Below are 23,342 nucleotides of genomic sequence, written 5' to 3'. Positions count from 1 at the left end.
TGCTGACGGGCTAACAGCTGGGTGCCAGGAGGTCTGCTGAGCAGCCTGGGGACTCCACGTGGGCGGTGTGTTCCGGAAGCGTGGCCCAGGCTGGAGTTGTGGGTGTGGCGTGGCTCTCAGCGCACCTGCACGTGTGCACTCCCTGCGTCAGAGAGCTGTGCTGAGCGCTTCCGTGGAAGGGTAGCGAGAGGAGACCAAGCCCACAGCACCGTGGGAAACGGACTGCCAAGTCCACGGGGCAGCAGGAAACGGGCTGGCAGCTCTGTGCTTGCCACCTTTCTTTCCTCACTGGGCAGCGGCTCTCAGACTGCAGCCACGATGACCCTTCTGATGTCACCCGGTGGCTGGGGATCATTTCTAAACAGTGTCACCACACACATGCAGATGATCCTGTCTGATTACACAAGCCCACCACAAAAACTGGCTTAAAAATGCCACTTGAAAGATTTTTTTCCCCATGAGTCATGGTTTATTTTATTTCTGGGTCTTCACTATGCAAGTAAGTGAATCAAAGGCTGGTCCTGGTCTGAACGTCTCCTCTGGAGTCAGCCTCGCGTTGTGCCAGCTGCAGGAGGCTGAGCTTGCTACAGTGAGCACATCTTTACGTGGTGGCATTGGAGGCTGAGACACACACACACAGAAGAGGGCCTTGGAGGGAAGGGATGGGCGCAGGGAAGAAGGGCCAGGACGAGAATGAAATGTCGGAGCCAAGAAATGGAAGTGAACAGCCCTCGGCCACAGCAGCAGTAGAATTCCCCACAGGGCTCTGGCTGAGCCTCGTTGGGTGGAGGACACTTTCTGGGCAGCCTGTACCTGCTGCCCTGGCTGGGTTCCGGCAGCACCCATTTCTTCTCCCAGGAGTGCCCACTGCCGTCCTGGGAGGGCAGACCCTTGCCTTAAGCTAGCAGAGCCACAGGCTGGCCAGGTGCAGTGGCCTCGAAGGGGAGTCGGGAGGCACTAGGTGCCAGCACCCAGCCTTTCCCTGCACGTGGGGCCAGTGGTGCCAGGATACCCACGGGCTGCTGTGGGAGTGGGAGATGAGGGCCAGGCAGCGGGCATGCAGAGTGCCCGGGCACTGTGAGGCCGAGGGTCGCACGGGCAGCTGCCTCACCCGGCCAACACGTGCCCCGTGGAAGCAGGTTCTGCAGCAGAAGCAGGACGCAGGGCCGCTGGCCTTCCTGATGTGGAGCCTGAGCCCTGCAGACCCTTCCTGGGGCGTCGGGGGCATCATCCTCCCTGGAGCTGGGGTGCTCTTGTGACGGCGGCAGGGCCTGCTGTGTTGGAGGCCTGGGGGGAGACTTCACGTCTCTGTGGTCAGACATGCTCCCGGGTCTCCCAGCGTCGCCGACTGTCTTCTGTCGTCCTGACCCCATCCTGGTTCTGGGGATGATTCCTGAACGCTGTTCCTGTCTGTGGTTCCTCCTCTCCCTGGTCCGTTCACGTTCAGACACTGTCAGCGGTCCTTAGTGACTGCTATACCAGCTCCAACCCGGGGTGCAGCCTTGAGGTTCTTCCTCAACCTGGCCCGAACTGCCTGTCCTGCCTCATCTGCCCATCATGGTCAGCCCAGGTGGTCATCCACTCGTGCCAGCCCCTCAAACGCCCTTTCCCACCTGCTCCTGCGTGTCCCAAGGCACACACGTCGACTGCTTACAGCATGTCCCTAGAGTGAATAGGTCAGGTGGGAGCAGAAAAATACTACTGGGTTAAAGACGTGTGTTTAATAACCATGAGCCACATCCAGCATATCAGTCATAACTTATCCATCAATGTACTGTCGTTTCAATCCAAAAATGGCATTAAGTCTTCCTTTTTTGGAGAAAGATTTCTAAACTTGTTGGCCAATGTATCTTCTCTGAGAATAAGATTCAACCCTGCATTAAGTAGATGAAGTCACAAGGCACATTCCTGGGAGAACTCTCCCTTAGGTGCTCCAACACTTCCCACCCTGCAAGAACACCCGTCTGTGGCCGCCCTTGCTCCTGTGGCCCCCAGGTCTCCCTCCTAGCCAGGAGCCTCCGAGGACCACCGGGGAGAAGGTGGAAGCGACTGGGGATGAGGAAGCCTGGACCGTCCTGTGGTCTTTCAACCGGGGCTGCTTCATCTGTTAAACATACCAGAGAGCCGTCCTCTTGATTCCATCCTCGTGGGCTGTGCAGACGCCTTCGGGGGTTACTGAAGGACTCTCCAGCCCGCCAGCCTCCCCTCAAACTGTCTTGAAGATCTAGGAGGATGCAGCCAGAGCCCGCACCCCAGGAGCTTGTCTGGACACTCAGTGAGGGGCAGAGGCACTGTCCTCTAGGGCAAGGTGGTTCTGAACCGTGGGCTGAGGCAGTGAGTTCGCTGCAGCCAGTCTTGAGTGCAGAGGCACCAGAGATCTGGCTGTTCAAGAGTTTTGGAGAGAATGGAAATGCAGGTGTCATCTCTGTAAGGCAAGGCTCGCCATCAGCGTGAGTTACGACAGGAGGACTCGCTAGTTTCACTCTGTGTGATTACGGTAGTGGGAGAAGAGGCTCCACGCTTTTATCTTTGCAAACCATACTATAGATGGTTTTGTCTTGTTCTTCTTTTTTCCCACATTAGGTGAAGGGAAGAAAAGAACACTTACTGAGGCAATAAATAGTGTGTAAACCATTAGGACTCAAACACCACTGGTTCAGGGAGTGCACGTGGGCACAGCCCGGGTACCTGGCAGCCTCAACCAGGTGCATCCTTTTAGGTGTGTTGAGAGCGCTCCTGCCACCTGCAGCGTGCATCAAGCAGGCGTTGCCTCAGGAGAGCTGCAGGGGCGAGAGAGGCGGTGTTTAAAGTCCGCGTGCGCATCCTTAAGAACCCACTGTGGGAACAGAGCTTGGATTCTTCCATTTCACCAAACTGAATTAGCCTTGTGAAAGAATCAAGAGCCACCCAGAGGTGCTCCCCCGTGCATTGCCTCTGGGTGCCTCCTGGGTCCATGACCAGCCACCAGGGAAGAGCCGCAGGCTGGGGAGGAACAGCCCTGCGGGCAGCTGAGTGGACTAGACTCTGAAGGGTCGAGGGCAGAGCAGCGATGAGCTTGCAGCCTGGCTTCTCCTGGCAGGACCTTTGCTTCCTATGTCAGAAGAGCGTCCAGAAGAGTGGAAGCACCGGTCCCTGCATCTGAGACCAGAAGAGCCCGCCTCTGCCCACCGCGACAGAAGCAGCAAGAAGACCCTGACCTCGTGGCTCCAAGTGCGGTCCTTCAGTTCACCCCAGCTGCCTCGTGAAGCCCTTGAGGTGCAGGAAAGATACAGCAGGTCACTAGTCACTCGTTCCCCCTGGTGTCCAGTGAGCGCAGGCGCTGGCGACCTGGGGGCCCAGGCCAGCTCCTGGTACATCCAGCTCCAGGCTGACACCAAGAAGCCTCTGCTGCTGCTGTGGACAGGTTTCCCTACGAGTCTCGCTCCACACTTCCCTCTGCTCGGAAGGTTAGGACAGGGGAGCCTACCAACTCTGTAGTCCAGCAGGAATTTGAAGTCGAATTACGTAGCAGAACAGTGGAATTCCAAACCAAACAGTAACCTTTGAGAAAGGCACCACCCCAGCCAGCCAGAAGTGTCTGGGGCTCGAAGAGGCAACAGCCAGCCTCCTTTCTGGAGGCTCCTGACCTCCACAGTTTCCCACAGTGGATTCTGCTGCTCTCCTACCTAGCCAGGTGTCCACACATTGCCTGTTCACCCGTGTGTTCCATGTGACCGTGTGAGGATGGACAAGCCTTTCCCTAAACTCTAAAAGGGACTCCTGAGCTGGGTTTCATCTAAGGCTTCTTCCACTGCCATGTTCTATTTATAAACAATGATCGCTTTCCGTTCTGAAGAAAATGCACGAGGGGGACACTCCAAGCGCTCGGAGGGAAAACGATGCTGTGGCGAGATGGCTGCCCTGCGCCCGCGCTCCGCGCCGGCCGGGACCCAGTGCTGTTCCGTCCTGCCTTCTGCTCCTGGAGAAGGTGCAGCCTCCAGTGGGCAGTCTGGTTTGGTGGTTGCTCCTGGAATAGTTACAGCTCCTGAGACGTCAGAAAACCATAAGCAAATTAAAGGAGGAGAGTGTTACACGGGAAGCACGGGCGAGTTCCAGGGCCGTCCTGCCCGCAGGCCCAGCCTGCTCTCGGAAGGGAGTCCCACACTCTTCGACAAGCTTGTTTTCAGAGAGTGACAGAATTCTGTCCAAGAAAGGCTCATTGCCGTTGTGAAAGGGGGTGACTTTTAAAAATCTCTACTTAATCTTTGACTCTATTTGAGTCTGGGGAGATATGTTTGCACATCTGTAAATATTAAATATTTAGATCTGTTTGACAGAATGGGCAAATAAATGAATTAATGCTTTATTCAACAAGCGTTTATTGAAAACCTTCTAATAACCCACACCAAAAAGACAAGCGTGAATAGAACATGGTTCTTACACACCGTCTTCACGGGACGCTAAGAAGGCTGAAGTCACCCAGCTCATTGCTTCTCTGGAAGAGAACTATACCACCCAGTATAGTCCACACATGTGTTATCTTAAAAGGGTGTGGACATGGTCATTAGCTGAGGCGCTAGTGTAGATGTGTGTGTGTGTACATGGGTATATATATAACTATCTTCCTATATATACTATATCCCTTTCAACTGATAATGGACTGCTTGCACGCATGATCGACGTTGCCATTCTTTTCTAGATCTTGCAAGTGACTCTACAGAGACTCTTCCATCCTTCTAGACCCGTGCTGGTCAACATGACTTTCTGTAGGTTAATGGTTCTTTTCAGTGCTGCCCAGTAAGTCAGCCATTTCCAACACGTGGCTCTTGAGCAGTTGGAATTTGGCTAGTGTGACCAAGGAAAATCATTTTCAGCTTTATCCACTTTTAATTAATTAAGCAGCCACTTACGGCTTGTGGTTGCCATAGGGGACAACCAATTCCAGGCACTGTGCTGTGAGACCAGAAGAGATGTTTCCTGGTTAAATTAGTTGTTCCCAAAACAGACAGAACTCTTCATTAAAAATCAACCTTATACACAGCAAAAACTTAGATTAGCATGGGAATGTACTTTAAGCAATGGGATGATGTGGAGGGAGATTTAAAATACAAAGGCAGGACCACCTATGCTCAACGCGGCTTCTACCTGCACTTCCGACTCACCTAACCATGACTTTTCATGCCCCAGTAGGAAAGGGCTCACCCCGAACCCTTTCTTCAAGCCTAGTCCCTGGGGCCTGTCCAAGGGCCAGTCTCTGTTCCGTGTCTCCAGGGGACCCAGGCCCCTGCCAGTAGCCTCCACCTTGCTGTCCCTCCTCTCTGCCGGACTGGTCCATTGGCAGTGTGCCCTGCACCTGGACGCTCAGAAGCACGGTGGCCTCTCTGGTCCACTCAGGCCTATTAAATCAGATTCCACAGTTCACCAAGCCCCTTGGTAACTTATAAGCACATTCAGGTCGAGGAGCTCTGCTCTGGGGCATGCAGTCTTTAAATGCTGCCTAGGGCTAACCTAAGAGAAGGAATTAATGTTGTTTTCTTTGTATTAAGGATGCTATCTTTTTTTAATTTCAAAAATTATATTTAAAAATTTTTCAAGCATATAAAACGTTGAAGGGATTTTACAGTGAATCCATCATGCTTACCACCTAGATTTTATCACTAGCATCCAACTCTGGGCTTCTCATACACAGCTGCCTCTTCTGGCCTTTGTACATTCGTCTGTCTTGGGTTTCTTGCTTTTTTTCTTCTTTTGCTTTGCATTTCAAAGTAAATTGCAGACGTTTTCCCTCAAATAATTCTTTTGCCATGTATCATTAACTAGAGTTTAATATTTATTCATAGTTTTTTCTCACTTCTGAGGCAAAATTTTACACAACTAAATGTGCATATCACAAGGACACACCTTGGAGCTTTGATAATACAGTGCGCTGTGTTTAAGCATGATGCTCTGCACTTTTTTTATTTTTACAGACTGCATTTTGATTCATTGTACACAAATGGGGTACATCTCTTGGTTTCTATGGTTGTGCACGATGTAGATTCACACCATTCCTGTAATCATATGTGTACATAGGGTAAGGATGTCTGTCTCAGTCCACCATCTTTCATAGCCCTGCCCACTCCTCCCTCTCGTGTCCTACATAAGCTGAAGTTCCTCCATTCTTCTCTCACCTCCAGCTCCACTCCCCATTACGTATTGTCATCCACGTATCAGGGAAGACATTCGGCCTTTGGTTTTGGGGATTGGCTTATTTCCCTTTTTGTGTGCACACACGCACACAGTGACCCTCAGAACTGCCCGGCCTTCTCCCAGGTTTGAGAAGCCTGCCCTCGAGCACTGCCCTGATCTGCTGTGCTTACTTTGGAAGGGACTCATCTCCCCTTCCACAGCCTTTGAGCTGGGCAACAGGAGGCCTCCTGCATGGGAAGTGAAGTCCCAGGGCTTCCCTGGGGGAGTGGCGCCTCTCCCCTCCGCCTGTGCCACCTGTCCCATGCTCCTCTAGAGTCCTTTGGCTACGGCCCATTCACGCGCCCTTGCCTTCCTCACCCAGGCAGACGTTCCCTCCGGGCCAGCGCCTCCCACATTGTGCTCAGGCCTCCTTAGGAAGGTGACCTCTCATGGGCGCCGGGAAGCCCACCCCCGCTGAGCAACGCTCACTCTAAAAACACTTAAGGGGACAAAGCTGGACAGGACGCTTCAGGCCCAGTGCTTCTGGGGAGACCAGGGGAAGTCCTGGGGGCTCTGTGCCTTTTCTAGAGGGGAGAGGATCCAGAGCACAACTGCGTGCCTCGAATTCGGGACACATTCGAGCCCCCTCCCATATCCAGGTTGAGAGTAGGTCTGTCTTCGTAACGATGCCAGCCCCATTTTATGGTGACAGCCTGAGCCTTGGAAAGGCTGAGTGGTCACCTAAAATCAAGTAGCTGGGAAGTAACTGAGTCGGAACTCAGGCCAGGCAAACTGCAGTGCCTCTTCCCTCCCTCAGGGGGCTTTGCGCCCCTGGTCCCCAGGAAGCTGGGGACCTGGCACCCTGCAGAGTAGGAACGTGCCGTGGTGCCTGCAGTGTAGTCTCAGAGCGGGTGAAGGGAAGTGGATCCGCAGCAGCTGCGCCGTGCGGCTCTGCTGGGCTCGCACTCAGGGCTGCCCACGGGCGGCCCTATCACTAAAATCCAGTCTGCAGAATTGTGAAACAGTCCTTCCTTGGCACTGTGCTGAGCACCTCCAGAGTGCCACAGCTCAGGAGCCACCTCCGCCAGTGACCCCGGGATGTGCGGGGGCAGGCTTCGGGGCAAGCCCTCTTCTGGATGGTTCTCTGGGTCCCTAGAATGGAAGGCAAGACAGGCCCAGGAATCAGTAGAGGTAGATCTCTTTTTATCAGAGGGAGTGAAATGGAAGAAAGAGGAATAGTTTGCCTGTGAATCTGAGAGGCTATACACACTAAGTAACGGTTTTAGAATGAACAGCTATGGAAGTGATGGTCTCCCCTGGACCATGGAGAGGGCAAGGAGGAGCCACCCTGGCCTGGGCAAGCCAGGGCTTTGGTCAAGCCTCTCTGTCCTCGATGTAACATGTGACACGTGTCATTGCTAATAAGTTAAAAATGTGATGGAGCACAAAGACATCACGATGTGAACAAAACTAGAAACAATGAATAGAAAGAGTGAATGATGAGAATTAAAAACTTGAAGAGAACAAGGTGCTAAGAAAAACAAGTAGAAATAAAGAATCAAGAGCAATGGAAAGATAAAACCGGCAGCAGGTGCCACGTGGCCCGTGCAGTGAGGAAAACCGGCGGAGGCAGCATTGGGCAAGTGCAGAGAGGACCACTGAGATCTAAGGAAGTGGGTGGTGGTGAAGTAGATAACATCAGCTGCCCAGCGTCGCGGGGGTTAAAAGGGCAGATTGAGTCCAGTAGAGTAAGGGAGTCCTATGAAACAGCAAATGAAAGGCGAGTTCAGACGCGCGAGGACGGAGAAGGAGCAGGCTGAGTGACGCACAGTCACGGTGTTCACGGCGAACATCACTGGCCTCCTGTGCGCTCTGCACTCCCCGTGCAGTGTCCCTGTTCCAGCCTCTTCAGACAACCCGGACATTTTCAAAGTGTGAGCAAACGTGGTGCAGCGCTGGGGGCCAGACACCAGAACAGCAGCTCCGAAGCTGCGGGTCGGGTGAGAAAACCGGGGCGCAGATCTGTTGAAAGAACCCGGGTACCTGGCCGGGAACCTCTGTGCTCTCCTTGACCACGGGTCCCTGAAGCGCCTGGTGCTGTGGGTGTCCTTCTCCTCCTCTCTTGTCCTGGCAACTGGCCCTCCCTACTCCTGGTGGTCAAAGCTCAGGCTATGGAACCCAGGCCTGGGGTGAGGCTGCTCACTGTGCGGCCCCACCCTGCTGGCAGGTCTGCCTTCTCCAGGGCATCCTGGCTTCTCCCAGATGTGCTCTGCAGTGCTCTGAGGACTGGGGTCCTGGGTGGTCCTTCCGTGCTTCCGGCCTGACTGGGGTGTGCATGGGTGTCTGAAAAGAGGGCTCTTAGCTGTGTGTCCCACGCCTTGACTCAGGACCTGGGCAGAGTAGGTAGTGGTGGGTGCACCCTGCCATGGCCCAGCTGGACCTCTGTGGACGGACAGTCGTCCTTGTTGCTCTTTAGGGATATTTTTCTTTTCACCAGGGAACGACCCGCGGTGGGGCCTGCAAGCTGCCTCCGCTCCTGTGCAGCAGGTGTTTTCTGTGATCTGTTATTGACCAGTAATGGTTCTGGGCTTGCAGGCAGAGGCCTAGCACACGTTCCGCAGCAGCTCACAGCTCCTCTGGGCTGAGCTCTATGTCTGGCTGTCCAGGGGCCTGGTGTTCGTGGGGAAGGAAATGGCAGGCTGACAGGTTTCCAAGATAGCTGCTGTTTGGAAGAGCTCCAGGCTCACTTGCTACTTCCCCCGTGGAGGACGGCCCCAGTTCCCTCAGCCTTCCTGCCCTAGACCCTGTGTGCCACGGCCACGGGAGACCTGGCCTCCCTCCTCCACGGAGCTCTGGCACTTGGTGCACAACCAAAGGCCCAAGAGATGTTGACTTCCTTTCATGCACTTTCTCTAAATCTTACATTTACTATCATCCTGATTACAAGTTAATATTTAACATAGAAAATGTGGAGAATGCAGGAAAATTAGAGGAAAATCACCACTTTCTGTTCTATACCCTCCTAGCATTTTCTGTGTAAGTGTGGCTTTCGTGTGGGTGTGGAAAGTTACATACCATTTTGTAACCCACTAATTTTACTAAAAACACATTATGAATATTTTCTCTATTATTGAGCATTATTTTAAAAATAACTTGGAATAGCTGCACTGGAACCTATCATAAGGCAAGTCCACCAGTTTTCTGTTGTTTAATGTACTGTGGTAAACTCCACACATAAAATTCTGTGCATACTTTCTGAAATTTCTTTGGACTGATTTTCAGAAATGAAACAGTAGATTGAAGGATGTGCGTGAGTCTGAGGCTCTGCGGATGCACTGTGAGTCTTGTTCTGGACGCACTGGGTCTGGGTCCCTGGATGTGCACAAGTCTGAGGCTCTGCGGACGCACTGTGAGTCTTGTTCTGGACCCGCGTGGGTCCGGGTCCCTGGATGTGCACAAGTCTGAGGCTCTGCATCAGCACTGTGAGTCTTGTTCTGGAAGTGCCTAGAGTCTCTGGGTCCCTGGATGTGCACAAGTCTGAGGCTCTGTGGATGCACTGTGAGTCTTGTTCTGGAAGTGCCTAGGGTCTCTGGGTCCCTGGATGTGCACAAGTCTGAGGCTCTGCGGACGCACTGTGAGTCTTGTTCTGGAAGTGCCTAGGGTCTCTGGGTCCCTGGATGTGCACAAGTCTGAGGCTCTGTGGATGCACTGTGAGTCTTGTTCTGGGTCCGGGTCCCTGGCAACCCACAGCAGCTCCCGCTTCCCTCCCCCTCAATGACAGCGCCTCTGTCCCTTGCGAGTCATCTTATTCTCCCTGTGCCTCTTTGAGTCTAGCGAGCTGGGATGTTTTCGCCGTGTGCCTGGCTTTTTGTGTCTTTTCTTGAGATAGGACGTCTTCCAGAGCGCTGCACCTGATCGACATTGGGAAAACAGAGGTTCTTTTCTGAAGGGAGAGAACTCAAAGCAGAGTCCAGGATCACCCCGTTTCCATGCAATGTTTTTGAGAGAAAAAGCTGGATTGTTAGTGATACTAGTGCTGACCTTTAAGAGGAAAAAAAAAAAAGCCCTGCTGTCAGAATTAACTTGACATTTCCTTTATTTTTGGTCTATTAAAAACTCAGCTTTGCAAAATAGATCCTAAAAATTACCTAAAAGACCCTAGAGACATGTTGGTTGGTTAAAGCCTGGTTGAAGTTTTACCCTATGCCTAGTATCACCCTAAGCCAAATAAGCACATCCTTCCCTCGTGATGGATGAAGAAATAAAATCAACATACATTTAAAGAGCTTCCCACGACCTCCGCAAGGCCTGCTCAAGGAAACACCCTTCCAGAGGTGAGAAGTTTCCTCTGGCTTCAGATGCGCTCAGTCCCCGCGTCTCCTCCCACCGTCTGTGCGTGCGTCTTCCGGGTTGCTGAACTGACGTCTCCCATCCTCTAGAGTGGCCTGTCTCCTTCCTGAGCAGCCCATCTGCAGTAGCCAAAGCCACATCAGACCCCGGAGCCCCTGAGCTCCACTGCAGAAATCACTGGAGCTGTTGAAAAGGAACAAATACTTACATTTAAAAAACCAAACCTCCTTGGCCGTGGATGGAAATCTCAGAATAAGAGAGGGCACCCCTAGCCTCCACTGGCACTCCCTAGGGTGGTCAGTGGTGGCTTTGGAATTCTGGAGAGCACAGGTTATTTTCAATCTCTTGCTCTCATTCCTTCAGGAAACAGGACGTTGTGAACGACAGCATCCTGCCCTGAGTAGCAAAGGAGGCTCAGTGGAGGCCAGCGCCCGTTCTCGCTCATACCCCAGCCCTCTGCACCCCATTTCCCTCTGGCCCTCCCCCACTCTCTGTTAGCTGTAATGACCCTGCAAACACTAAATGGCATTTGAGTGCATTAAGCAGCAAACTCTCCAGTGACATAGCAATTACGGCTCTGAAATAGATTTGGTGCGTCACGGAAGATAAGGGTTTTGAAAGTTTCTGTTGTGATTATAGCCTGTAACTCCCACAAATAATAGGCTTCAAAATAAGAGGCTGCCAACGGAGCCTTTGTGGCTTTGTCTTAGTGATGGCATGTAAATTGCTATTAATGTCCCGAGTGTACTTGAATATGCCAGTCTTGGGGGTGTGGAGCTGGCTCGGTGTCTCTTTACGCGGCTTGTCATTGTTGTTCTGATAATCCGGGGTAATTGCTGTCTCTCGGACGGTCAGGAAAGTGTGAGAGGTTCAGCTTCTGTGAGACGGAAAACGGCCTCGAGATTCACAGCAGGAGGCTGCGTGAGATCTGGGCGTGCGGGTGTGCACGGGCTGTGTGTACGCCTAACGGATAATACTTGTCAACAAAGCCAAAGCAGAATCGAAGGTTATAAAAACAAGATGGATAATTCAGTTCTGAAAAGGATCAGCCAACTGGGTAATTTATACTGAGAGATTTAAAACATACCCTCTGTTTGAGCGAGCTGGACTTGGCTCTGTGAGTGAGCACAGTCATCTTGTCTTGCATCCTCGCTTTTTCCAGCGTGAGCAGTACGCGTGTGCGTGTGTGTGTGTGCATGAGCTCATGGGAGCATGTCCTAGGTGCTCCGTGTGCTTTCTGAGCATACGGGAACCTCATGTGAATCTCAGGAAGTATGCAAAAATCATGCATAATTTGAGCACTGTTGGTGGTCTAAGTGTGTGTGTGTGTGTGTGTGTGTGTGTGCGGTTCTGAGAATGGAGAATGTTTATTCAGATATAAATGAAATTCTCTGCAGCAAGATGCCTCTGTTTAGCTGAATCAAGCTGAACTTATGTTTATTTATTCATTTATTTTTTTATTTGACCAGGAGATCAGGATGACCTTTGAAAAGTTAAATTAAAATACACTTTAGGTTTTAACCTCCTGCTCTGAGGATCCCATATGTCTGTGGGGTGTGGAAACAGTATGTGCTACTGTCCTCTTTGTGCTGTAGCAGGAACAGGGCAGCAATCTGCCTGCACCCAGAAGTGTATCCCAGCAAATCCTGGGGAGCCGGGGAGGGGCACAGCCGAGTCTTCCTGAGTCTGTGGGAGACCAAGTTTGGCAAATCCCAGTTTCTGAGTTCTAGTTTCCCTCCTGAGAGGCAGGAATGGGTCCACACTAGACTCAGGTACCATTGTATATCTGCAGTCCAGAGCAAGAGGACTGCAGGTCCCTCATGGCCGTGCAGCTGTGCTGGGCTCAGTGGCCAGGGCCTGGGCTCCCAGAAGCAGGACACCCAGGGAGGCTTCGAGCTTCCACTGCGTTCACCAGCTCACAGGCAGGCCTAACGGAGCAGACACCATGCTGGACGCCCTCAGGCCTTCTGGTGGCTGCTCTGGGCTGCCTATCCTCTCCCTGGGGCTCCATGTGGCCACTGGACCTGGACATATCTGGGACCTCCTGCCTTCAGCCAGCTCACTGCTCTGGCCTCATGCGCCCACATGCTGCCCTTCCTGGCCTACAGGCTGGTGCCCCCAGAGCCCCAGGAGACCCTCATCTGCCTTCCCTCCTGCATCTCGAGCCACATGGTTCTTGTCATGATTTAGCCAAAGTCTGTTTTCCATAAAACAGTCAACTCCCTGATAGCAGAAACCAGATTTTTTAAAATTTCACCTACCACCCTGTGCCCTATGTATGGCATGAAGTCAGCACTGAGCACGTGTGCACAGAACTAAACACATAATGACCAGTGGACAAGCCCTGGTGCTCATGTGAGATGAACAAGGACAAACAGACGCCTAGAGGCCAAAGTCACAGTGCAGGGCGGGGAAGCCAGGGTACCAGCCTGCAGAGGCAGGTGGTGGTGCCTTTGAAGAGGTCTGTGAGAAGTGGGGACGCCAGAGGGTCCTTGGAAGGTGGCACATGCCCAAAGGCCAGAAGGGGTGGACAGTCAGGGGCAAGGAGCCCACCTGCCCCCGTGGAGTAGGAGGTGGACCCTCAGGGGTGAGGAACCCACCTGCTCCCGTGGAGTAGGAAGTGGACCCTCAGGGGCAGAGGAACCCACCTGCCCCCGCGGAGTAGGAGGTGGACCCTCAGGGGCAGAGGAGCCCACCTGCTCCCGCGGAGTAGGAGGTGGACCCTCAGGGGTGAGGAACCCCCCTGCCCCGGTAAAGTAGGAGGGCCTCGCTTCATCCAAGGGAGGTAGATCATTTCTCTGCAGCGTTGTAAGCTCCAAGTCTTTGCAGCAAGGGCATCTGTTCTCCACCAGGAGTGGCTGGTTGTGCTGCCAATCTACCTGAATGGTGAGGGCCTGCCCAGCAACAGCATGGGGCTCAGGAGACTGTGATAGGGACCAGAGAGGAGCATGACCCTCGAAGCCACCAGGTCTGTCCTAGTGGGAGGTGGCACACCAGCACTCGAGGAAGCAGGAACAGAGCCACGCAAGGGAGGCTGCAGGCAGAGGACTGACTGCTGGGAAGTATGTGCCAGGTGGCCGTCACTGGGCTCCGGAGCAGAAGCCCGGTCCTGGCCTCAAAGGACCTACAATAAACTGCAGGACCTGAGGAGAAGCAGGCACGGGCTGCTGGGGGTGGTCTCAGCTTCAAACAGGCTCCTGTGTGAAGTCACTGAGGCGAAAGGTCCAAGCAGGACAAGCCACAGAGCTGAGTCTGAGCTGCCCCTGGTCCCAAACAAGGCCCGGAGGGAGCCTTCTCAGAGTGCATGCCATTCCCAGGGGAAAATGTTGCATGTGACATGCTTCTTCTAAAAACATGACTTGTTTAGCTAAAATTCAAATTTACAGGGTGACCTATACTTTATGTGCCAACTTCCTGCCCAGATCCTAAGGCAGGAGCTGAATCTGCTTGTGGGTCTCAGCCATGGAAAGCAAAGGTAGAGAGGCAGTCTCCTCTGGCCCCTTGGGAACCAGGTCTTCCCAGGCACCTGAAGCTCCCACTAGCCGGAGGTGGCGGCTTAGCACCTTTCAGATTCAGTGTGGGCGTCTTCTTGGTCCTCACGTCCTTGTGGATGGTGGTTTGGTTGGGCTGGTTCATGAAGCTGTGGCGCGATAACAGCCAGGACCCACCGTCTCTCTCAACGTCTTCCCTGAAAACAGAGCCGTGCAAACGTTAAGCAGTCACCTGTCTGGAATAAGCTATGCAGTGCCAGGTCTCCCCCATGGCACATTCCTAAGAAGAAAGTTCAGGGTCTGGCAGCCAAACTCACCACGACCTGGCCCTGCTTCTGCTTTGCCTTGGAGTGTCTTCAGCTTGCGCACAGCTGTTGACCCCTGGTCCTCAGGAATTGTGGAGCCAGGACCTGACAACAGGCTCTCCTCCACAATGGAAGACGATGCTGTCGTCCACTAGTGCTTATTTACTGTTTTCTTTGTACCCCTCTCAAAGAAAGAGCATTTATGGAAACCAATGCTGTGGGCAGGCAGTGAGAATCAAAGACAAATTTCACAGCCCTGCCCTCCGGGTCTGGTAGTGAGACAATCCTGGGATATGGCAGCCCAGGATGCGATCAGGGACCCAGAGAGAATGGGGGCCTGACGGGGAAGGAGGCCCAGGCAGGGGTCAGATAGGGTTGCCGGGATGCTCAGACCCTCTCAGACGCAGCCCGTGTCAGCGGGTGTGACTGGATGTGAGAGCCCTGGACTCCAGGACAGGAAGCAGGGCTGCTGGCTGCAGGGATCCCTACGCCTGGTATGGTTGGAGTACTAAGTGGGGACATTGCCTGGAGAGTGCACAAGACAAGGACACCGAACCTCGTCCTGAGGCCGATGGGAGGCACCGGAGGTCCACAGCTGGAGGCAACATAGGCACAGTTACATTTCTGAAAGATCCCGGTAGTGGCAGCTAGAGATAAGACCAGAGGAGAGACAACTGGACATAGATCTGCTCATTGCTGTAAAATTTCCACGGAAATGTGAATCAGAGGATGACCCTCAGGGGACTTCCCGGGAACCTCTGTTCGCCTCTTGGTAAGTGCCTGCCATTCAACCTCAGGGAAGTATTCAGCATATCAGGAAACCGGCTCTGGGGCGTGACCTCCGTCCTGTGAGCTGTGGTCTCTGGGTGCCTTGGCTCTGCGCGTATGAGTGTGTGTGCTGGAGGAGGGAGAAGGGAGGTCCTGTGCCGTGGCTCTTCTCCGCGACCGCCCCAGCTCCTGGGCGATGGGGGCCCGGGGCGGCGGCACCTCTCAGCCTGTGCGTGACGGCTCCCCTCTCTCTCAATGGCCTCTGGCCAGGATGCACATCCCGCTCCCCCCAGTGCTGACATCAGCAGGTTCGCGGCACCTGGGTGTATTTCTGAGTTGCAAATGAGAGTTTCCCAGAGCCACCCCTGTGTGGGCTGGCACTGCAGGTGACAGACTGTGCACCAAGGCGTGCTGCTAAGCTGAGCGCACAGGAGCAGGAAGAGGCGGAGCTGGGCAGGCGCCCCTCAGCCCAGCGGCCACACCGCAGCCAGGGAGAGGCAGCTGCAGGCATCCCAAGTCCACGGAGGAGGGTGGCAGAGAAGAGAGCAGCCGGCTCTGTGCCTCGCAGTTTCTCAGAAGAGACCTGCCTGGCCCAGCCCTGGCCCGAGGTCAGCTCCAGCCTCCTCCCGCTCCTGCTTCTCAGCTACATGGGTTTCTGCAAAACTTGTGTAAATCAAATCATGTGCCAAGTTCATCAGGGTGGGCAATTCACAGGTATTTTTGTTCTGAAACCGTTCGCTCCAAAATGTCTTCCGTCGGTTTTGAAGCCCTTCTAACCTGGGAAGCTGCCGCGTTCTGTCCCAACGCTGTGTTCTCTTGGTTCTCCCACGCGGGCTCCAGGTTGAGCCTGCTGCACTGCCTTCGGTCCGTGGTATGAAGTCAGAGGGGTCTTGCTTCCCAGCCACAGAATCACTGGGAACAGGGTGCAAATGTAGACTCTCTGATGTCAGCGTTTTGAAGAGCGTGTCCATTATACAGCACAGCTCGTGTCAGAGAGCAAGGGCACAGAAAAATGAAAAGGAAAGTCTCATTTCCTGCTGCTCCACAGTTGCTAGTGAAACATCCTCTCCTCTCACGGAGCCCAGAAGTAGATCAGCAAGACCTTCACTTCACGTTCCCCAGCAGCCAGGGCCGCAGGAGGGAACTGCTCCCCAGATTGACCAGGACCATGCAAAGGCCTTACTTATGGTGAACAGTGAATGATGTGGGCGAAGCCGCCAGAGCGATTCAGGGGAAGCCGCTGAGCCGGTTAGTTCTGGTGCTGACGTGGAGGTTTGCGCAGCAAGGCAGCAGGGGCGGGCACTGGTTGCGTCACCTCCAGGAGGACAGCTCCTGTTCTCAGCTCGAGGCCTGCTCCTTCCACAGAGAGCTCACCTGCTCTAACGCGAACCCCAGAGGCTACCTCGGCTGGAATTTGGCAAAGGGTGGGGGGCGAGAGTGGGATGTTCTAGGGTAGGGAGACCCTCCCAACCCAGCTGTCCCAATTTGCTCAGGCCATGGGGTCTGCTGGAATAAGGGACCCCTGCTAACAAGGAAATTCTCGGGGCACCCACCTGGTGGTCCTGCGTCTGAGGCGGCCGTGCATGTGTGCCTGTGTGCGGAAGAGGAGGGAGGGACAGCTAGAGCCTGTGCGGGACGTCTGTTTACAGCAGGATGATTTCCCCGTCTTCACTGGGTGGACTGGAGGGACCTAAAGGCTGGTTCTGATGTGGCAGGACTCGCCCTGTGTCCACCCCTGTGAGTCCCCTGTGTCCTCACCTAAAGGCTGTTCTGATGTGGCAGGACTCACCCTGTGTCCACCCCTGTGAGTCCCCTGTGTCCTCACCTAAAGGCTGTTCTGATGTGGCAGGACTCGCCCTGTGTCCACCCCTGTGAGTCCCCTGTGTCCTCACCTAAAGGCTGGTTCTGATGTGGCAGGACTCGCCCTGTGTCCACCCCTGCGAGTCCCCTGTGTCCTCACCTAAAGGCTGTTCTGATGTGAGGAGGAGCTCGCCCTGTGTCCACCCCTGTGAGTCCCCTGTGTCCTCACCTAAAGGCTGGTTCTGATGTGGCAGGACTCGCCCTGTGTCCACCCCTGTGAGTCCCCTTGTCCTCACCTAATGGCTCACTCTGATGTGGCAGGACTCGCCCTGTGTCCACCCCTGCGAGTCCCCTTGTCCTCTGGCACTTTGTGCTCTGGTCTGAGGAAACAGAACTTCTAAGAGAAGGTTCCAGTTGTGCCCTCTTCTAACCTGGGATGTTGCTAACAGAAGTCTGGCAGGTCCTGGTGGGTCCAGAGAGCCCGGCCACCTCCTGGCCCGTGGTACTCCTCGGCTGCCCTCCGTCGCAGGCCTCCTTCGAGCCCCTCCTGTCTCCTCAAGGATTACAGCAGGGCTGCGTAGCGTGGCCGTGGCGATGTGTGACCAGGGCAACAAACGCCTTTGTGCCAGGTACCCGTGGCTTCCCTACCTGCCTGGCTGACCGGGTGCTCAGACACTGGACTTCCCTCCTTACCGGCGCTTTGCTTCACGACACCACCTGGAGAAAGGGGGTCAGTTTCCCTAGAATCCTCGGTGCTCGGCCAGGACCGTCCCCACCCCAGACACGCCTGCCGTCTGTCTGTCCTAAACAGGTCTCTGGTAGACACGCACATTTAAGCAGATCATCAGGATCGACAGATACCAGATTGCTGACGGTGATTATCGATCACCTCTGAGCTGTAGAGTTAGGGGTGTTGAAGATTTTGTTTGTAAGTTTTTTTTATTTTGCAAATATCACAAGATACAGGTATTTTACTTTTCAAGAAAAAGATGAAGGACATGAGAGACTTTCTCTGGGAGAAGCGTGGCTGCTCTCAGTTGAGCTAACCTGCAGGTGGACGTGGCTGTCCAGGGTTGGAAGGAGGCCGCGGCACCGACGGCCCGGGGCAAACCCGCAGTGGGAGGGGCCTCCTTCTGTCCTGGGTTCTGTAGGCGTCTGGGCGCCCAGAGGGTGGAACCTCTGCTGTTCCCCACTGTGCTCTGCCTCACCTCCCCTCGCGGACACGGCCAGGTGTCCTCCTGCAGAACGGGGTAGAGCTGGTTGGCTGCGTTGGGAGGGGCGGTGGGAGCCGGGACGTTGCTCATGGACACACCACTGACAAGCCAAGTTCTGGCGCCGTCCAGGGTGAGCGAGGGCCCTTTGGCAGCACCCAGGGCTGCTCTTGGGTTAGGAGTTGACAAAACCTACCCTCCTGCCAGAGCGACGGGAGGGGTTGCTTCAGGTAGCAAGCCTGGCTTTCCTGGGAAATTGGAGCAGGTTCAGGTGAGTTAATGGACACTGAAGCCAGGCAGATGGAAAGGGCAGAGAGGAAGGGCAGGTTCACAGGCCGGAGCCTCAGGCCTCTGCCCTGGGGCGGGGAGCCTGCTCCGCTCCTCAGGGCTGCCGTGTGTTAGCCCCTGCTCGGGGCTGGGCGCTCCATGCTGCCGGCCCAGCAGGAGTGGAAGCATGGTCCTCCAATGGCAATGGCGACACCTGCCCTGCGCTCGAGTGCTTCAAAGAATCAAGGGAAGGCGGAGAGCGGTAGAAGTATCTCACCAGGAGCGCTGACCCTGTTCCACTGGACGTTCGTACTGCCGAGCGGAGGTACGCGTCCCGGGCAGGGTGACTGGGGAGGGCCCTGTGGGGGCCTCAGTGCTCTGAATCACCACCGCTGTGGACTGACCCAGGACCCGACCGCCATGGCCGTTCTTCAACTCCTTCAGTTCTGGGATGCTTTTGAAAGGGTGGGTCACTCAGTGAACCCTGCACAACAGTCCCACATCCGGCTGCCCTGGATCTAGCCTCAGAGGAAGGACCTCCAGAGGCCTGGGGGCCCTGACTGCCCGCGTGGCAGATTTCCTGCACATGCGCCCTGTGCCCTCGCCACCCTCTTCTGCCCGTCGTGGTCCCTGCGTTGCCCTCTCGTTACCAAGGCCAGTCTCAGGGTCTGCGTCCCCACAGGGTGCAGCAGTTCCCGACGCGCCAGCGAGCTGGGGTCCGCCCATGTGGGGCCTCGGCTCTTGCCGGGCTCACCATTCCTTAGGTCCTGCCCAGAATGAGGGTCCCACCTTGAGGACATGAACCAGTGTCTACTGCAGAGCTTCTAGTGCAGAACTGGACACAGGACAGGGGCCTGGACCCCGGGAGCTTGAGGGAAGCCGGGGCTAGAAGGACTTCCGGAACCATGGGGCCAACCTTCCTATTTTTCCGAAGGGGAGACCAAGGCCCCAGAGGTGAAGGTACTTCCTGCTGCTAGCAGCTATTTGCTGCCTGGTCAGAACCCACCACTCAGGCCTCTCGACCAGCAGGACCCCTGGTGCTCCTCTGGTGCTGAGACCCCGTCACCGAGTGTCTGAGAAGGTCAAGCGTATCGCACAAGTGGGAGGCGTAGCATTGGATCTCAGGGCCCGGGAGGAGCCGACTTGCCTCAGGGTGGGGGACACGACCTCCCTCAGAAGCAGCTGCCCTGCGCGCGCGCATCCGTGTGCTGGGCCTTCCTGTCGGGCTCTCCTCGTTTCTCGGTCTGGCCAACAGCCCCTGGCTTGCGGAGGACTGACCTCTCTCCCTCTCTCCTTCCAGGCTAATGGAGGTTGGCAGGATGCTACTACCCCCTCATCAGTGACCTCCCCCACAGAAGGCCCTGGCAGCGTTCACTCCGACACCTCCAACTGATCTCCCGCCATCGCACCGGCTGACCCTGGGCCCCACTGGGGCAGGGGCAGGAGGGAGGTTTCTCTCCCAACGCTGGCGCGGTCAGACGGGGTCGAAGCAATCAGCAAACACAATAAGAGTCTCCTCTCCTGTCTTCTTTGGGATGCTGTCTCAGCCAATCTGGACACTTCTTTATACTCTCCTCCCTTCGTTTCTGGGTAGACGCGCCCCTCCCTGCCTCCAGCTGCTGGCCTGGCTTCGGTCATCTCCCTGGCCCCTTCCCTCTGTCCTGGGCTCCCGGGTCCCTGCCCTCTAGTACACCACTGACCGGTATCTTCAACAATTAGAGGAATTTGAAAGGAAGCAAATCACAAAGAAAATAATAAAGTGTTTGTCTGTCTTCACGCTCTGGTTTGGGGAGCGAATGCCCTCTGACCCTGCTCCCTGTGCTGGCCGCCAGTCCTCCTATTCCTCTGTCGCTCTCACTACCTCTCAGCAGGAAAAGCCACCTGCCCTGCTCCTTCCTCCCACCTCCGCCCCGCCTCCTGGGCACAGTCCCCAGGGAAGCGCTGTCCTGCTCTCCCAGTTCTGGGTGTTCGCTGGGGACTGTGGGACGGGCCTCCTGGAGCTCAGGGCCTCCAGGTTGATTCCCAGGTGGAAGTCAGGGCAGGGAGGGGTGGAAGCAGCCAGGGAGGATCCGCAGGCTTCGCCCCCCTCCCACAACACCTTGGTTCCAGAGAGACAGTCTTTAAGACCATTGAAGGCTTAGCAAGCCACGTTCAGAACCACCACAGACAGGGCCTGGTGTGGGCAGGCAGTGAATGCGCCAGTCAGGGGGAGAAGGTTCAGTCCTGCAGCCCGGGACTCTCCCTTCACACTGGGCACACACCGCACACGCCAACAGGTGCAGGCTCACCTGCGCTTCCCAAGACGCCCTGTGCGAATGCCCGCGCTCACAACCACGCGCTCTGCCCTGCAAGCCAGGAGAGGGCACGGGCAGCTCTGAAGGTCACTGGCAGGCCAGCAGTGAGCTCTAGGACCAGCAGCTGCTCCAGGGCGTGGCAAGACCTCACTGATGAAGGCCGGTGTCCCGTGGAAGCCTCCCCACCACCACCAGCTCTCAGGAGCCGCGGCCTGCTCGGAAAGTCCCAGATGGAGGTGGCCGCTGTGTGGTTTCCACCTCGGGTGCAGTGTAGTCACGGTCCGGCTGGACCACACCTGTTGTGGTCCCGACCTCCTGCCCTGGAGGAGAGTGGTTTGAGAACACGCTGCAGCTGAGCTCTCTGCTGGCCTGATCTGAAGAGACGAGAGCCAGGGGAAGGCACGGTAGCATCTTCATGGAAATCATCCTGCTGGTTTCTCCTCCCTAGAAATGTCTGAGAGAAAATAGCAGGTGCCACAGAGCTATTCTCAAATGTCCCCAGCTTGCGTCCTTCACGGCTGACCCTGCCCGCTGGCCTCAGGTGGCCTGTGACAAATGGAGGTCGATTGTGTTTCTGTCCCACCGTGAAGCCAGGGAGGCGGCGCCCCGGGCAAGATGGCTCCTGCTGCGTCAGGACAGTAAGGGGCTTGCTTTTCCTAACTTCCGGCCCATCCGGCCCCTGTGTCACCACCGTGGTGACAGAGAGAAGAGTTGGTCTTAGGGTTTTGGCCTGTCTCTTGTGCTCTTTGTTTTTGGCTTCCTAGGGGAGGGAAAAGCTTCCAAATTAGAAGACAAGGGTCTGGTCTGTTAGCTTGTACTTGAATCCAGTTGTGGCCTTGGGAGGCTTGTCCCACTCCCATCTCTACTTGGGCAACTCCTAGGAGAGGTCAAGACCCGAGGTGAGGATGGCCAGCCCACGAGTTTGGGGGGACTCTGCATGGCACTCCAGTACTCGTAGAAAGTCCTCTGTGCTCTGCAAAGTTGGGATGCTGCCCAGGAGGCTCGAGGGCAGTGGAGCTGAAGGAAATGCAGAACAGACCTTGGCCAGACGCAGTTTTGCCTGGAGGATTAAGGGCAGGAGAAAGACCGCCTCTGCTACCCCATGCTGTGGCCAGGAAGGGCTGATGAACAGGGCCTTTCGGGCCTACTCGGTGCCGAGGACGGTGGCAGCTGCGTCCCAGGGTAGGGATAGGTGGAAGTCACTCCCACAGGGGCAGGGAAGGACCCCCTTGACTCGGAGCACAGCGCAGAGGAGACGGAGGGTTCCTGGGAAGGAGAACGCTCCACACGCAGATCAGGCGACTGCCACCTAGGTTGGTGCCAGTGTTGGGGCAGAGGCCTGGGGTCCTCTCCCGCAGGGGTCGCTCTGGCGACTCCCCTCGCAGTCTTCCCACCCAGCCCTTCCCCAGGCCTCCTCACATCCCACGCCCTCCTGGGGTCCCCTTCAAGCCCACCGTCATTTAGCACGGTGGCCAGGAGGTCTCCCACCAAGCATGAGGGGTCCCCAGCCACAGAGGGTGGGGTGGAGAGCGGCCTGGACCCCCGCTCCCTGGGAATGCGTGCCAGGCCAGTCCCACGGACTCCCGGTCCCCAGGAGCCCTGCCGTTCCTTGGGGAGGCGGGCCCGCCCTCCCTGGCGCCCGGCAGGGCTCCTCCTGTCCTGCCCCACTGCCCCGGCCAACACCCGGTCCCCAGGCCGCCCTGCTCCCTGCTGGTCTCTGTGTGACGGTGGCGGTTCTTACAGCTGGTGGCCTTTTCCCTCACCCTCTTTTCCCCACTTTCCTCTGCTCTTTATTTTTCTGCCCAGAACAACCTGACTTCGATACCAAAAAAGATGAAACTACAGAAACTCAAATTTAAAAAAAACTTAAAAAAACAAAAAAAAAAAACTCAACGATTCTTTCAGCTTTATCGACATTTCCCTTTGTTTCTTGCGACTGTCTCGTTCTTTGTAGTATTGATGATGAACATTTGATGATGAATGTTCTTGTATATTCAGATAAAGAAAAAAACCAAAAAGCGGTCTGAATTTAATAGTGTTTATAATAAGAATTTTACAAATGACCCTCACAGCACGAATCAGGGTGGGGACGTCCCCCCCTTCTGTGACGAGCGCGTCGTTCCTGCATTTGTTTTTGAACACCGAGCTACCTGCGTTCACCATTTCCCCCTTTCCTTTACTTTCTTGCATTTGTGCGTTAGTCCCAGGATGCTAGGAAAGTGTCGTTGTGCACGCCCATCTCTTGTTTCACAATGTTTAAAAGTGACAGTAACTCATTTTGTAAACTAAAAAAAAAAAGGTTGGAATAGTGAACTTAATAGGTACAACCTAACACGTCATTATGTTTATTAACTTTGAGACCCAGAAATAAATTCCTTTCTTTTCTTTATTCCCACTCTTAAAAATGCCAAAAAAAAAAAAAAAAAATTTTTTTTTGTGCTATTTTTGGTTTGTTCATTTGGGGTGGGGGCTTTTTAATTTTCAAGGTTATGATCTTGCTGTTTTTGTTTCCTCGACATGTCCACAAGGTGATGTGAAAAGGCGGTGTGGTCAGTAGCTGCCCTGCTCTGTGCTTCAGAATGCGGCCGAGTTCAGAAGGCAGAGCCCAGGCCAGCGTGTCCTTGCTAACCTGTGCTTGCAGAGCCCCTGAGAAGAGCCGCTCCTTTGGCTCCTTGGACGCCCACAGAATCCGTCCAGGGATCTTGTTAC

At 55.0% G+C, this 23,342-nt stretch overlaps 1 protein-coding gene across 7 annotated transcripts in view; it reads left to right on the top strand.

The window, feature by feature from the left end:
• Pbx1 (PBX homeobox 1) overlaps positions 1 to 22,951 on the top strand; it is a 236,971-nt gene extending 214,020 nt beyond the window's left edge. For all 7 annotated transcript variants that reach the window (XM_047519784.1, XM_047519787.1, XM_047519786.1 and 4 more), the window contains one exon: positions 19,640 to 22,951. In XM_047519784.1, the coding sequence (XP_047375740.1) occupies positions 19,640 to 19,732 (93 nt within the window). In that variant the 3' untranslated portion in view covers positions 19,733 to 22,951. The remainder of the gene's footprint in view (positions 1 to 19,639) is intronic.
• The last annotated feature ends 391 nt before the right edge of the window (positions 22,952 to 23,342 follow it).

Source organism: Sciurus carolinensis, chromosome 12 (genome assembly GCF_902686445.1).
Source record: "Sciurus carolinensis chromosome 12, mSciCar1.2, whole genome shotgun sequence".
Taxonomy (NCBI): Eukaryota; Metazoa; Chordata; class Mammalia; order Rodentia; family Sciuridae; genus Sciurus; species Sciurus carolinensis.
Note: the sequence above shows the minus strand (reverse complement) of the source record. Positions and strands in the feature narration are given on the sequence as shown.